This window comes from Solanum verrucosum, unplaced genomic scaffold (genome assembly GCF_900185275.1).
Source record: "Solanum verrucosum unplaced genomic scaffold, falcon-dt-bn FXZP01000170.1, whole genome shotgun sequence".
In the NCBI taxonomy this organism is placed as follows: domain Eukaryota; kingdom Viridiplantae; phylum Streptophyta; class Magnoliopsida; order Solanales; family Solanaceae; genus Solanum; species Solanum verrucosum.
The window spans coordinates 1569239-1585617 of record NW_026020395.1 but is presented as its reverse complement, the minus strand read 5'-3'; the positions used below and the strand labels follow the sequence as shown (position 1 = coordinate 1585617).

Sequence of the window (16379 nt, the reverse complement as noted above, 5' to 3'; positions counted from 1 at the left end):
CAATGTTTGATTTGCAAAATTTTAAAACTATTTATTTTAAAATTTAGTGAGACTTTTAGTTTAATTTCATTTCATTTCATTTATCTATCCATTTTATTTATTAATTTTTATTTTTATGCTCCCAAATTAAAATATTTATTTTCATTTAAAACATTTAAATCGTGTTTGTATCTTTTTATATTTATTTTAGTGCAAAAAGTAAAGGCGTTAATGTAATATAAATTGTATTAAAATGGGTCTCATTACTAAAGGTGTTACTTGTGATATTTTTTGTGCTTTTCATGAGAGGAACTACACGTGGACATCATAATTATAGCAACTTGGTTGGGTATGTGGGAAATTCAATAATTTTGCAGTAGAAAGTACAACTGTTCTAAGCTGAAAATTTTGGTAAAATGACAAAAATGCCCTTGGTCGTCCTCCTCTTCATGTTTCTGTATAATAGAAACTAGATTTATGGATCCGTGCTAGCACGAGCCCAATATGTGTTAATTCATCTATCGAGTTTTATTGTCATGTTACGTTTTTCTAAAGTTAATTTGACTGATTTTCAAAGTTAAATTAGACTACATTAATTCGATATTTTAAACAAAAAATTTAGATACTCAAAAACTATATGAAAAGTACTATAAATTCAATTTTTTTGCATATCAATATGACAAAAAATACATCGTAAAATATTAATCAAAGTTATAACGTTTGACTCTAAAAAATGAAACTTGATAATTAAAAGTGGACGAAGACAGTATTTTTTAGTTTTAATTTATGTGAAATAAATAGAATTTGAAAAGTCAATTAAATTTTAATATGATATTTAGATATTTTAAGTCGTTAACTATTGTAATTTATGAAACTATGACAATTAAAAGTGGACGGAGACAATAATTTTTAGTTTCAATTTATGTGACATAAATAAAATTTGAAAAATCAATTTAGTTTTAATATAATATTTAGATATTTTAAGTCGCTAACTATTATAATTCTCTGTAGGTCGAGCTTCCTTTTCAGCCCCTCTCACGATGAAAAAAGTGGTTAACTATCAGCCCTAGCCTCTGTCCGACCAATCATTCCGCTGGCATCTCGCATTCACGCCCCCATTTGACTGCCGCTCGAAAATGTAATTATAGATAAATTAGTCTTAGTGGGTCATTGGCTCCACCTGTTATCTCCTTCTACGACATGCTATTGTCGTTTATAGTACTTGTTTTATATAAGTTTTAAATAATACTCCCTCCGTCCCTTTTTAGTTGTCCACTTTAGAAATGACACACAGATTAAGGCAATAATGATTAGCACAGTGAAGTTACAATTTTACCCTTATGACAACTTTTCACTTCAAAATTACAACCACTTCTTTGAATTCAAGTGAAATAAATTGGAGGAAAACAACATACACTTTTACAATTTTCAAGAAGTGTAAATAAGGGTATAATAGGAAAAAATTTATTGTCCTTTCTTGATTTGTCAAAATGGACAACTAAATAGGGACAACTAAAAAAGAAAATATGGACAACTAAATAGGGACGGAGGGAGGACTATGTTACTCTCTCTATTTCATTTATGTAGCACAAGTAAAAAGAGAGTCTCAAAAAGGAGCGATCACACGTGTATGGAGTACAATGCAAGTGGGCCCACATATTCAGTAAAATTGTCTAGAAGCATTCAGAAGATGAGTACAAAAAAGTTAAAGAATAAAAAATACATAAGTGTATACTAGCCCACAACTTTGCTGTGTGTTTGTCTCTAAAAGGCCAGTATAATTGAAGTCTGGTGAGTAATAGCGTCACATTTTGCTAATGGCTGAATTCAATGATTTTGATTTTAAATTAAATATTTATATTAAATAAAATTATGTCATATAAATAAATAATTATTTAAAATTTAATAAATAAATATATTAAAAATTAAAAAATTTGATTCGCATTTCGTGTTTCAAGATATGAACCTCCAACGATTCTTTTTAATTTACAACTTTCCCCTTGTTGAGATATTTGCATAAATCTTAATTATTGGCATTTTATAGGGTTCACTCCTGGAAGAAAATGATACTCTCGTGTAATTCACAATTCGAACCTAAAGTTTTATTCTATGCATCGAATATAGCTAGAATTTTGATTTCGAAGAATTTTTTCAACAAAAGATATAATGTTTTCGTAGTCTCATCACCTATTTTAATGGAAGCTCAATGATTTATTTTTTTAAAAATGTGAGGAAATCAATGAGGGAAGTAGAAGATAGGACCCAATATAGCACTTATATAGCGAACTAGTTAAATTATTGCACTATATAAGTTAGTCTGCTATGTGAAGCATGTCATCTAGTATTATATCAGTTAGTTTTTTATTATAAATTTTCAAATATTTTTAACAAGTCATTTTTGTATGAAATTATGAGTGAAGGTTTGTGAACTATTTTATTTTTTCACATTATTTTAGTCACTTTTTTTTTCCACAAGCTCCATCATTTCGGTTTTGGACTCTTATTCAAGTTGTATATGTAAATGAATTATGGCAATGATCATGGTTTACATGTGAGAAAATTAATTTACCGTATTTTCAGTACTTGTGCATTTTCTCTCTCATAAATTATTTTTTCATGTATGTCGTATACTAATTTTTTATATATATCATAGAAAAGAATCTTTCATTGTAGGCGTGGACAATTATAGTGGTAAGACTCTTCGATTTTTTCAATTTTTGGTTTTTTTTTTTATTTGTGTGTATTGAATATCGAAATGAATTAATTCGAATCGAGTAAAAAGAAATTAAGTTTAAATTCAGCCTTTTTTTAATTTCATTGCTTCCATATGAATCTGATTAATGCAATATTTTTCTACTCGTAAACTATAGTACATCCAAAACCAAAAAATGAATTCAACAATGCAATGCAGTACAACACAAATAAAGGACTGTTTCTCTATTTTGCAATGAGATTTTTGACGTAGTAATTTAGACTTTTTGGAGAGGTGTTTGGACATGTATTATGAAAATTATGATTGATTAATATATGCGATTTAGGATCATGATTTTATATTTCAAATTTTCTAAAAAAATAATAATCATGATTTGAGATTTCAATTGATGATTTCAAAAATAAATAATGTAAAACTTTGATTCAGAAATTTGTATTTTATATTTTAAAAAAGACTCATGCTCAGTGTGAAAGAGACTGTTCGTATCATGTGAAAGGATTATACTAAAGAATAATTATTGTTGACTAATGAATTTTTACAAAATTATGTGTATTTTAAAATAATCACAAATATTTATTTATAAAAAAACATGAAGTGTGATTTATAAATATATGGTGTCTTATTTTATTCACATATCTTGTTTATGAATTATTGTTGGCGGAATGACCTGCACCAGGTGCAACTATTGTCAGTTGTATGAGGGGTTATTTCGCTGCCAAGTGCATATTATGGGACCACATTTCACTTTCTTTCATTTCCTTTTCTCATCTATTTTTAGCCCTATTTTTTTCTATACTTTTTCTTTCTTTCTTCAAAACACTTTCTTGCATTTTTTTCTACTAGTACTTGTTAACTCTTAACATAATTTTATTTTTGTATGATATTTTTTTTTATTTTTTATTTAGTATTCGATATATGAATTAAAACACGATTATTTAAGATTTGCACTGTGTAGAGTTTTGTTCGAAGTGATATATTGCTCATTAAGAATTTTTCATATTCAAAGCTTGAACTCGAGATCTCTAGTTAAGCGAGAAACAACAACATCTTCTGCCCCATTATTTATTTGAGGAAAAACCAAAGTGGGTGTGTCGAAAAATTTAAATTTGCTTTTTTGGATAAGTTTTAAGGAATTGAAGAAAGTGAAACTACAAAATATTAGTATTTTAAAATCTTGTGTCTTAATTTCATAAAATGTTTTTTTTAAAAAAAATATTTTATAAATGATATATAGAAAATATGAGAACTTAGATAAAAAAAAATTCATTTTTGTGTTCGCTTATAGAAGATCACACATTGTTTTATTATAATTGAATTTTTCACTCTATTATTTACTATTAAATGGTCCGTAAACAATTCACCACTTTAATTCACATGAACTATAAAAATACATATTAAAAAAGATTATGATAGATATTAATCTTCTGAACTCTTGATTCATATTCATGTGTTTGTCTTTATAATAATTAGATTTTTTTGTATTTATTTTCTAATTTGATTTATATTTTTATTTTGATAATGTCAGAAGTGCATTTTATGTTCATTTTTTTTGTATTTGTTAATTAATTATTATTATTATATTATCATATTTTCTATTGAAAAGGACAAAATCGAATAGCCCCCATATAAGAAGAAAATTTGGACTAAGGAGGAGAGAGATTAGAGAAAAAAAGGACCTTTAGGCCATCTTTCTTGCAAGTGGGACCCACAATACACTTTGCAAAGCACAAAAGCACCTCACACAAGTAGTCTGCCACCTAATATTTATGCCTCTCATAGAATAATTATTTTTTTTGCACTTGGCTAATCATTTCACTAAAGAAAATTTAAAAGTTAAATTCTTTCTAATATAGAAATGTGATATTCTTTAAGAAAATTTTAATAGTTTAGCCAGTTGGCTACTTAAATTTTCCACCTTATAATCCTCCATTTTTCCTTTTAATACAACCTTTGAAATTCAAGAGATTTATGAAAATCTTGATTTTCTTTTCTTTTATCCTTTTCTATGAGCTTCTATCTTTTTTTACTTTCGTACTGATTCAAACTCACAATCTTAAGTCAGCGATTTAGGACACCCCACCCCCAAACCGCCCACAATCCCCTCTTATCATGAAAATCTCAGTTAGTTCATCCAATTATAAATAAAACACCAATAAGCACAAATAAAAAAGAAGTCATCTTGATCATAAGAAAAGAATAATGGATGATTTGGAATTAGACTTTGGCCAATTAGATCACTTATTGGACTTTTTTTCTCCTCCTTCTCCTTCTCCTTGTTCTACTAGTACTTTTCATAAAAAACAAGATTCATCAATTATTTCATTACAAACACAAAACTCTAATGATGAAAAGAAGTCAATTATCACCACTACTATTATTGACTATGATCGAATTCAAGATCCCCCTAAAGAGAAAGAGAAGAAGAAAATCCTACGCAAAGATGTTGAAAAACAAAGAAGGCGCGATATGGCTAAGCTTTACCAACGTTTGCGCCTTCTTATTCCTTCCAAGTATCTTATGGTATGTATAACAACAATATTTACATTTAGACGAGTGGCTTGGTATGAAGAAAGATATTTTTCACAAAAAAAATATATCTAACAATAATAAAATGTAAGATTTACGATGTACTAGCTTATATTTTTTTATAAAAAAAATCCTAAAAAATTGTTTTCATTCGTACCAAATGGATTCATGATAGTAAATGTGTTATAATTATGATGTTTCTAGTCAAAAATGGATTAATATATAGTCGAACCATATTGTTGTAAATGTACGAGTATAATTTTTTTGGATTAAGTTAGGCTTGTGGTCCATTTCTTACCATGATATCATAGCTAGGTTAAATGATCTATCTCAGTTCTTTATTTACCTGATGGTGAGTCTCATGTTATATTATCCACGCTACATATATTCAATTTTACATATAAGCTAGAGGATATATTATTAGAGTCTCTAATTGATGCGAGGTCTTAGCCAATTCTCATTTCAAGAATTAGGTTTTATGGTAAACCTTATAGTATAAATCTAATTTTTTTTTTATGATGATATAGGGAAAGAGGGCTATATCTGATCATCTAGAAGAGATTGTGGATTATGTAAAAGACTTGAAGGAGAACATAGAGGATTTGGAAAGAAAAAGAGAAAAGTTGAAAAATATTATTTATAGTAATGATGATGAAGATAAAATAATAGTGAAATTATGCAATGATCAAGTGGAAATTTCAATAAAGGGAGGGCTTTCTCTATCAAAAGTGCTTAAAGTTCTTATGAAAGAAGGACTTATGGTTAATAGTTGTGTTTCCTCAATAGTTGATCACAATCTTCATCACATTATTCAATCTAAGGTAAGTAAGTTACTTAATCTTCTCTTTACTCAATTTTCAACTCTGCGTGTACATTTTATTTTCCTTTCAAAAGAGAAACTAAGTAACAAAAATCAGCTCGATCAACTCAAATCAAGCGAGGGAATAAAATCTCAAAAATATTAATTTTGTGGAACAATAATTAGTAGTTTAACTAATTTGATGTTTAATCAAGAAAAATGGGGGGGGGGGGGTATAAATATATATTTCCTCTGTCCCTAATTACTTGTCCGTTTTTTCTTTTATAGTTGTCCCTAATTACTTGTCCATTTTGACAATTCAAGAAAGGACAATTTTTTTTACCCATTATACCCTCAATTGAATGATTAATTACTTTGAAAAATGTAGAACTTTTCATCCACTTCATAATTAATAGGGGTAAAATGGTAAACTCACTATATCATTAATTGTTTTCTTAATTGGTGTGTCAATTCAAAATGAACAAGTAATTAAGGATAGAGGGAGTATTATAGTACGAATCAAATAAAAGAAAATAAATAATAGTAATAAATAAATGGTTAAACTAAGAGGAAGAATCAAATGACTAGACATTGTTTGACCTATACGGACTAAAAATAAGGCAGATTATTTGTTACTGCAAATATATAAATAATTTATTAGGGTAAAAGTTTTATATACCCAAATATTACTTCTTCTATTTCAGTTTGAATGATACTACATTTTTATTAGTTTATTTAAAAGTAATGACATATTTTTATATTATAAAATAATAAATTTTAGACTACTAATTTTTCCTTGGGTGAATAAACCTTTGTAGATACATAAATGTTGTTGCAGGTTTATGGTCATAAATTTCAAAAAATTATAGATACATAAATCTTATGATATTTGTGAGACCAAAACAAAAAGGTTTAAAATTTTTTATTATTAAATTTAATCTTAAAATAAACTATGTTGCATAAATTAAATTAAAAACAAGGTTGATTTTATGTATAGTGAAAGTACTGAACATATATATTTGGAACTTATTTATGTGCAGGTGAATACAAGAGGGGATTTTGATCTTGCAATGCTACAATCCAAGTTGATGAGTTTATCGTAGGCATAGTTTTCGATTTTTTAATTTGGCACTCGGCACATATTTAAATTATTGTTCATTCTAATTTTCTTTTTGGACTTGATAATTTTAAAACTTTTACCATGTGAACGTTGGCATGTCTGAGTGTGAATACACTTTCTTTTAAGCATGTGAAAAAGAATTACAAAATAGTAACAGTTTTTTATTTTAGATTTTTAATTGCGACATAATCATATACCTAAAATGGTTTATTTGTTCCAAATTGTGTGACTTCTTACTTCTTCTTGATAAATATATCACACATATTTTATTCCAACTTTAAATTTTTGTATTTCTTATTTAGGTGAAACATGTTATTTGTTTCAATGGTGTATTTCTTCTTTTTCGATTCAAATATCTTTAAATACGTAAATCGTTTTAGCCAAAATAATAAATTCCATCATCTTTAATCACATAAACAATTTTAGCCAAAATAATAAAAAGAATTAATTGTGTATTTCTTTTTTTTAGACTAACTTTTTTTAATGGCCTAAATAATGCAATTTCAAACAGATTCTTTAACAAATTTATCACAAAAAATGATTTAAAAAATAATGTATTTTATAACATAAAAGAGATGTTTAAATATTAAAAAGAATATCATATGAACAGAAAATGTTCATGTGACACTGAATGTAACGTACCCTTTTGGAGAGATCATTTAAGGAGTGAACATTCGACATAAGATGCCAAAGTTTAGTAAAGTCTAGAATTATTAAGACTTTATCTTATAAATTGTGAATTATTTTTATTTATTTTTCCTCCTGTGTTCCTCTATCGTTTCAATTATTGTTTTTTGAGTGGATCGTAATAGACTTGTCAATTTCATATTTGTGCTATCTTTTCACTTTAAAACAGAGTGTTTAATCTATACTATTCAATATTTTAAAGAAAAAAAAACTCTAATAAGCAAGAATTGATGACAAAAAACATGACCCTCAAGTATAATCGAAAAAAAAATGTAATCAGAGGTCTCGGATTTGAGTCTTGAATATGGAAATATTGTGATAGAGCGTATTTTCTTCTGAATGAGGCCTTATGTGACATGAATTCAGAATAATCGAACTCTAATACAAGTATCAAATATCAAATGGTTAAAAAAAAAGAATGGATCTTTCAATTTGCAATTAGAGCAATCAAACTTGGTTAGATAGAAAACATTTTTTCCACTTATGTACCTAACCCCTTGTCGTTAAACGTTTGACAATAATTGTACATTAAGGGTGTGTTTGGTATGAAGGAAAACATTTTCCGGAAAATGTTTTTCAATTTTCTCATGTTTGGTTGGGTTAAATGTTTTGGAAAATATTTTCCAAATCAACTCATTTTTTCTCAAATTTAAGGAAAATGACTTCCCTTCAAAACTTAAGGAAAACATTTTCTAAAACTCTCTTCCAACTTCCAATTAAAAAAAAAAAATTGTTGAAAAAATCAATTTATTTGGTCCCTACCCTCAAACCAACCCCTCCAACCCCCCCCCCCCCCCCAAAAAAAAATAAAAAAAAATTAAAGTTTGTTTTTAACTTCAATATTTTTACCCCACACTCACCCCTACCCCCACCCCCTACCACCATCCCTCCCAAAAAAATATTAAAAGTTGTTTTTTAAAAGATATTTCTAATTTCAATTTTTTATTTTTTTACACCCCCACCTCCTACCCTCGCCCCCGCCCCCCAGCCCCTTATCCCACCCCCTTCAAAAAGAAAAAAATTCAAGTTTGTTTTAAAAAAGTATTATTTCATTTTTTCACCCTTACCCTCGACCCCCCTACCCAGCCCCCACCTACCCCCTACCAGCTCCCCCCCCCCCTCCCCAAAAAAGATTTTAAGTTTGTTTTAAAAAAATATTTTCGACTTCAAAATTTCATTTTTTCACCCCTACCCTCGACCCCCCCCCCCCCGCCCTACCAGCCCCCCCCCACCCCCCAAAAAAAAATTTAAGTTTATTTTTAAAAAATATTTTCAACTTGAAAATTTCATTTTTTCCACCCCTACCCTCAAGGCCTCGACCCCCCCCCCCCCCCACCCCCAAAAAAAAATTTAAGTTTGTTTTTAAAAAAATATTTTCGACTTCAAAATTTCATTTTTTTCACCCCTACCCTCGACTCCCCCACCCGCGCCCTACCAGCCCCCCAACCTCCCACCCCCCCCTACCAGTCCCCCCACCCCCCAAAAAATTTTTAAGTTTGTTTTTAAAAAATATTTTTAACTTCAAAATTTCAAAATTTCAAATTTTCACCCCTATCCTCGACCCCCCCACCCCTAAAAAAAATTAAGTTTGTTTTTAAAAAATATTTTCAATTTCAACAATTATTTTCTACTCTAGTAAAAATAAAAGAAATTTTTCAAAAACATTTTTCATTCATAAATCAAACACTAAAAATCTTTTTCGAAAAATATTTTCTACTCACCAACCAAACATGAGAAAATAAGTCAAAAATCAACTTGTTTTCCAAGAAAACATTTTCTAGGAAAATATTTTCCTTCATACCAAACACACCCTAAAGAGTTGTTGGGTAGTTTATTGAATAGAGTTACGTAGCTATTTTAATGATATATATAAGAACTAGTTGTGAGAAAATTTATGTATTATTTTATGATAAGAATAATTATGACAGAATTTATTTATTTATATATTAGTCATTCTATCATTTATCTTGAATAAAATACTTATTAATTTTGAAGAAAAGACATAAATTAACACCTAAAGTTATCTTGAATATTCAAAAAGACACACCTTAACTTTGCAGGCGTTTTACTATCCCATGAAACATTTCAAATCACAATACATACACAATGTTTACACAGCTTGTATTCTATATGCATGAGTGTGTGTCTCACCCCCATTTTTTCCAACCCATTTAGTAAAGATCAAATAAAATCCTGACTCATTCACATTTTAATCTTGACCTGCTCCATTTAACCCTAAACTCCTTTCAGATTTTCACTTTATGTTCTCTCTTTTATGATTAAAACACTAAAGTATTTCAATAGTCAAAACAAATTTGCTTTGCGGTGATAATTTCTTGTATAATGGAGTCAAAACGAAGAAGTGAAGGCTCACATGTTAATGACTTCTTGATTTGAATGCAAATTTTGGTTTAAAAAATCTTTTTATATAGTAGTATTTTTTTGAAAAATCATCGATGTAAGATTTATTGTTATTTTTTCTTGGTTATGTATTATTTATGTGTATGTAGTGTTAGTTTAGGACTTATCTGAGTTTGAATGTTTTTTTCACTTATTTATGTTGAAATTTGTTTTCAATTTCACTTTCAGAATTTGCAAATTAGTTGATTTCATAACTTTTAAAAAAAATAAAAAAATCGAATTTAGTAAAGCTAGAAGAATTTTTATTTTATTTTTTATTTAAAGGAGGACTCCTGGCCCATTTTATTAAGCTAGAAGAAAATTTTGTTCAGGATGGACAATTTTTTTTATGGTTGTAGATGGGAAAGCTTTTCAACATCTATGAATGGAGGTTTTGAAGAAGATGGGAAGTGAGTCTCTTAATGAAGAAGAAAATTCAAATTGACAGTATCACGTGGCATTTTTACATTGGTTTGGGGTGCATTTTTACTCCTCCGTGCGCTCATCAAACGTGTGAACACAAATGTTAAGATGGATCAAAAGTGCTTTTTATTGTGATTTGAAGTGATTTCATGAGGTAATTAGACTCTCACAAATTTTAGGTATTTTTTGAAACATTCGAGACTACTTCATGTCACTTTGTTTCTTTTCTTTTAATTTTATACAAAGTCCTAACCAATTACCAAACATGATATTACCTGATTGGTCATGGGGGTGGGGGATTACACTAATAAGTCTAATTAGTCTTCTAATAATACCAGCTGGCGTCATTAGTGAAATAATGTCATATGTAGAGCAACTAAGTAACGGTAAGGAGGTTCAAGCCCTGGGTATGGAGACAATCTTGTTGGGAGAGTCACCCTGAATGGCCCTACAGTGCACATCCGGATTTAGTGGGGCTCAAATACAGGCTCCGAACACTGAATGGAAAACCAAAATAAAAGAAGTAACAGTAAGGGCATAGTTAGGCCAAACTATAAACGGAGGTCAAACAATTGTGAATTTCGCATACAAAACTGAAACCAGAAGATGAATGCTCATTTGCTTAACAAACCTACACAAACAAGAGCTCCGGAATCAAATAGATTTGTACTGGACAACAAAAAACAGCTGGAAATGGGAAATGAGAAGCTGTAGGCTGATCTCTCAATGGCATTTCACGGAAACTGGAGTTCACCGTTGCTTCTGTATTCTCTTGTCTCGTATAGGCAACTCGATTGGCTTCTGCGCGTCATGAGGATGATCTGGACCCTCATACACCTTAAGATGGTTAAACAATTGTCTACCAAGCTGCACAAACAGAAATGTAAAACAATTTAGAACTGGTTCATTTAAAGAAAATAGAAGAGAAAGTGAGGAAAAGTTTTCTTGTTTTCCTCTCATCTCTCTTGTCAAACAAAAAAGGGATTTTTTTTCCTGCCCTTTGAACGAGTGGTAGGGGTAAAGTCGGCGGTATTATGAATAACCTCCCTTTTAAGCCGAGGGTCTATCAAAAACAACTTCTCTACCCCTCAAAGGTAGGGGTAAGCTCGGCGGGATTACAGTTTGTATGTTGTTGAAATGCTAGAGGAAATGGAATTTTAGTATGGGAGTCCCAAACTCCTAGTCCAACATGATAAGGACACTGTACAATATCTCCTTGGTTTAATTGACACAGCAGAGAAACATCACTATAGGTCATTGAGTGAATGGAATCTCTACAAAAGGTAACACAGACTTACCCTCCCTTTAGGGAGCATGCCACGGACAGCATGCTCAAGGATTCTTTCTGGAATTCTCTGTTGAAGTTGATCAAAAGTCTCTACTGTCATCCCACCAGGTCTTCCTGAGTGCCTCCTGTAAAGCTTTTGGTTTCTCTTCTTCCCAGATACAGCAACCTTTTCAGCATTAACCTTTTGATGTTCAATTACAAAGACAATTGCTCAGATACTAAAGCAACCGTGCAATAGCAGATAGTTTACATTTAAAGGAGATCAGGATAATTTAACCGTTATCGAGTGAAATTACCAACTCAATGATGAAATGGACACTTATCAAGCAGGCAGAAGACATAAATTGACAACATCCATATTCTATTACTTAGGTGACTTCGGAAGGCGGCATTAGAAGTGTCTTACGAATTCCATCCCAGTAAAGAGATAATAGAAGGAATGGGCAGGAAATGAGCATCACCAAGGTTCTTATGCACAGAGATCTCAACATAGTTGAACATAAAATATGCATAATGCAAAACCATATATTAATCAACAATATTCAAATAGGAGGAAAAGAGAAAGGATAAGGAGAGCGGGTGGACCTCTAAATAGAAATCACATTCCATTCTTAATAAACCTATAGAAGCAGAGTGATCTGCATATCAAAAAATTGGTGGAACACCTTAGAATCAATATCATACTGATATGAAGATCAAACTGTCTGGATATCATGAATTTTTTTTATCGGATATCCTCGAAGGGACCTGTTGCACTTTTTCTTTTAAAAAGAAATGGTTCCAAAGGGAAGAAATCTTAAGGTTTGCTTGAATATAAAATTAAAAGAGCACAAAAATACTTCCAAATTTCTTAAACCAGACCTATATAAATTGAAAAACTCATACTTAAATATTCTATATAAGCTGGGGGAACTAGAAGAGAAAAGATATCGCCACTTGAACAATTATGAAAAAGGAAGAACATTGCAAAATGAAGAAACCTTCAGAGAATGCATGTGGTAGCGTAAAGTTATGGTGGATTAGCCACTTATCATGATAATGTAAAAGGGAAAAAAAAATTCAATTCCCACATCATATTTTCATGGCCTATTACCAACTATCAAAGTCTTTTAAAACTACATGTCCTATATTCTATTAAGAATCAAAGAGAGGCCTTAATAGAACCAGAAAGTCCTAATACGAAAAGTAGGACTTGTCCGGTTGTCTCTTCTTCTTTGTAATCACAATGCAGAGAAATGAACAAGCATTTAGCACAGGAACATACCACTATTACAAATGCACCCATATCCACACTTGGAGTGTATGTTGCCAGATTTTTCCCTCTGATATGTATTGCTATAGTTGATGCCAATCTTCCAAGAATTTTATCGGTGGCATCAACAATGTACCAAGGTTTGTCTGTGTTCACATGGTCTACACCCTTGGGATACCATGTTTCATTCCAAATGTCCTGGATGCAGGAAAAACACAATGACATCCATCAGATAAAAACTCTTCTATGCACTCATTAAGATCAAAAGTTATGTCAAACCACTGAAGCATAATTAAAGCAAGGAAATATGTTCTTTGTTAAGTTCACTTCTCAAAAGCAATGCCCCACAGCCTTTCCCCCTTTTGTTTTCCTTTAAATGCTGCCTGAGCTTTTAATCGCCACAAGTCGATGATAATTGCTCTACATTAGTTTGATATGGCCCTTGACATCTCGTATTTCAGGTATCAGAAGAACCATTGACGCATTATCAACAGAAGCTAGCATAGGTAGTCGGGATTAAAGAAGAAATGGGACAGCAGATTTTGCGGTAGTTCTGTATTTTACTGCTTTCCACATCAAGTAGTATATTGTGGGCAAGAGAAGAAATAAACGCCGAGGTACAATAAGAAGTAATCAAAGATATCAACGGTACGGTTCTGACCAACAGAAAAAGTACCTCTAAAACAACTAACTGGAAGCTTAACCCAATCGTGATTCTCAATGAACTTAAAGCATGGTATTTGTGCCAACAACCTAGGTTTCAACTCTCACCTATAATTCTCCTCTAAATCACAAACATAGCAAATTCTGCCCAAAAAATACAGATATAACAACTTGCTGAAAACAACCCCAAGCAAAGTCTAACTGAACACCAAATTAAGAATAAGCCGAAGTCTTTTACAAGTTAAATGTCGAAAACAAAGTACTCCTATGAACCAAGAAGAAAAAAGGATGGTCTATAAAATTATCTAACTGGAAGCGGAGCTCAATTCTTGATTCTCAATTGAACTTAAAAGCAGGGTATATGTGTCAAGTTCATAGGTTTCAATCTGATCTATAAATCTCTTTTTAATCGCAAACTTAGCAAATTCGCCCCAAAACTAAATAGATAACATCTTGCTCAAAACAACCCTGAGCAGAGTCCAACCCCATACTTTTGCCCTCTGGGTCGAGCTCGTCGCACCGGGCTTGCCTAGTGCGGGTTACCTCTCCTATGTGGTTTGCGAGCTATTGCATAGGAGCGGGGATTTTACCTTGTGCGCACCCAAAGGGTAGCGGGGGTTTCCCTTGTCATAAAAAAAAAAAAAAAAAAGAGTCTAAACCCATACCAAATTAAGATGAAAGTTGAAATCTTTTACACTTTTAATGTGGAAAACTAAGTACTCCTATGACTCGAGAAGAAAAAAGGATAGTCTATAAAATTATCAATTTTCACAATAACCCGAATATCCCAGAAAAAGTACCTCTAACTGGAAGCTGAGCTCAATTCTTGATTCTCAATGAATTCAAAGCAGTAGTAGTCAAGCGCTGTCTAGTTTTCCCTATCAGATGTATTAGTATTACTCTCCTACTATCTTATTCTTCGACTTTTTATCACGTGTTGTTTCTATTACCTTTTGCTTAGTTATTGCTAGTGTTCTTTTCTCCATTATTTTCAACATGGTTTCTTCACTACTGTATTTCCTTTTCGGCCGAGGTCCTTCAAAAATAGACTCCCTAATTTCACAAGGTGTAATGAAGCATACACACTACCTCCTCAGACCCCACTTGTCGGACCATATTGACTATGTTGTATATGTGCCAGCTACCTAGGTTTCAAATTTCAACTCTGACCTATACTTCTCTTCTTAATCACAAACATAGCAAATTCTCCCCAAAACTAAATAGATCTCAAAACAACCCTGAGCCTTAAAGTTCAAATGCATATCAAATTAAGACTAAAGTTCAAGTCTTTTACACCTTAAATGACTAAACTTAAGTACAGAAGAGAAAAGGGTAGTCTATAAAATCCTCAATTTTCACAATAACCCAAAAATCCCAAAGCAAAAAAAGCAAAATCAAGACAAGTAATCAACAAAAAAGATAAAAGAAAAGTTGTAAATACTTACAGGACCATTAATTTCAGAGTCTTCAAACATCCATCTTTGTTCCAGAGGAACAAGTGCTGTCTTTTCTTGACAACAAATTTGAGTAGCTCGATGGGTCTTAGCAACAACAATGGAGGGCTTTGAAGAGATGGAGAAACCCAAGAAAAGGGTCTTATTGGGAGAGGAAGAGAAGGTTTTTGCCGGTGAATGTGAGGCAAATATTACAGAAGAAGAAGAGCATTGCACAGCCATGGAAAATGGCTGCAATGGTATAAAGTGGATAAGAGATAAAAAGATTGCAGGGGGGTTTATTTTTATTGTTATAACTTACTACTCTCTCCGTTTCATAACGAATGACCTGATTTGACTTAGCACGAAGTTTAAGTAAATAAAGAAGACTTTTGAATCATGTGGTCCTAAATTAAAGTTATGTCAAATGTACAAAATTGCCCTTAAACTTGTGATCTTAAACATGTCACGTGGAAAACAAAAAGTAAAATGTTACCAAAAAAGGAAAGAGGTCATTCTTTGTGAAACGGAGAGAGTATATATTATGAGCAAAATAGTCAAACAAAGTAATTCCTCTATTTTACTTTGCTTGATTCAAAGTGAAAATTGGTATGAATTTAGATATAATTTTTTTTATTATTTATCTTAATTATTATTTGGTCAAAAATATTTTCTTTGATCATAATTTTGTAAAAATATTTTAAATCATTAACTACTTTTTAAAAAAAAAAATCAAATTTGTATTGAGAATAGACCTATTTACTTATATTAGTCTTTAATAAACATCTTGTCCTTAGGCTCGTAATCTCACTCAACTTAATTGATTTCATCTTCAAGCATCAAAGTTGGAAAAGAATGGGGCTCAATTATTTAAATTTGTCCGAGAAATCTCATTTTGAGGATAAATGTTTCTTATTAAATGTAATTTAATGAAAATTATTTAACATAAACAATATTGAAGTAGAGAAGTTCTCCATTGACATATGCAGTTAATACATAAATAATGAGAGAATATTTTTTCGACACGAATTTAGAGCCCTAATTATCGATTCACATGAATCCAATAATTTTTTTTGAACATATATATGAAATTTTT

The 16379-nt window shown here is 30.9% G+C and overlaps 2 protein-coding genes across 2 annotated transcripts; one reads left to right on the top strand and one right to left on the bottom strand.

Moving 5' to 3' along the window:
* Window positions 1-4891: 4891 nt before the first annotated feature.
* On the top strand, window positions 4892-7120 carry LOC125839225 (transcription factor bHLH120-like). The gene is made up of 3 exons (XM_049518194.1): window positions 4892-5212; window positions 5746-6039; window positions 7058-7120. The coding sequence occupies exons 1-3, from the start codon at window positions 4892-4894 to the stop codon at window positions 7118-7120; spliced, it is 678 nt and encodes a 225-aa protein (XP_049374151.1).
* A 4037-nt stretch (window positions 7121-11157) lies between these two features.
* Window positions 11158-15563, bottom strand: LOC125839342 (50S ribosomal protein L13, chloroplastic). Its single transcript, XM_049518334.1, has 4 exons — window positions 15296-15563; window positions 13200-13385; window positions 11946-12116; window positions 11158-11514 (listed from the first exon to the last, which is right to left on the bottom strand). Exons 1-4 carry the CDS (start codon window positions 15524-15526, stop codon window positions 11398-11400), a joined length of 705 nt encoding a protein of 234 aa, XP_049374291.1. The 5' UTR covers window positions 15527-15563; the 3' UTR covers window positions 11158-11397.
* Window positions 15564-16379: the final 816 nt, after the last annotated feature.

Coding starts and splice junctions, on each gene's coding strand:
- LOC125839225 (XM_049518194.1), top strand. CDS start 4,892: ATGGATGATTTGGAATTAGACTTTGGCCAATTAGATCACTTATTGGAC. Junction 5,213..5,745: donor TTCCTTCCAAGTATCTTATG/GTATGTATAACA, acceptor ATGATGATATAG/GGAAAGAGGGCTATATCTGA. Junction 6,040..7,057: donor ATCACATTATTCAATCTAAG/GTAAGTAAGTTA, acceptor ATTTATGTGCAG/GTGAATACAAGAGGGGATTT.
- LOC125839342 (XM_049518334.1), bottom strand. CDS start 15,526: ATGGCTGTGCAATGCTCTTCTTCTTCTGTAATATTTGCCTCACATTCA. Junction 13,386..15,295: donor ACTCTGAAATTAATGGTCCT/GTAAGTATTTAC, acceptor TCCTGCATCCAG/GACATTTGGAATGAAACATG. Junction 12,117..13,199: donor TGGGTGCATTTGTAATAGTG/GTATGTTCCTGT, acceptor GAACATCAAAAG/GTTAATGCTGAAAAGGTTGC.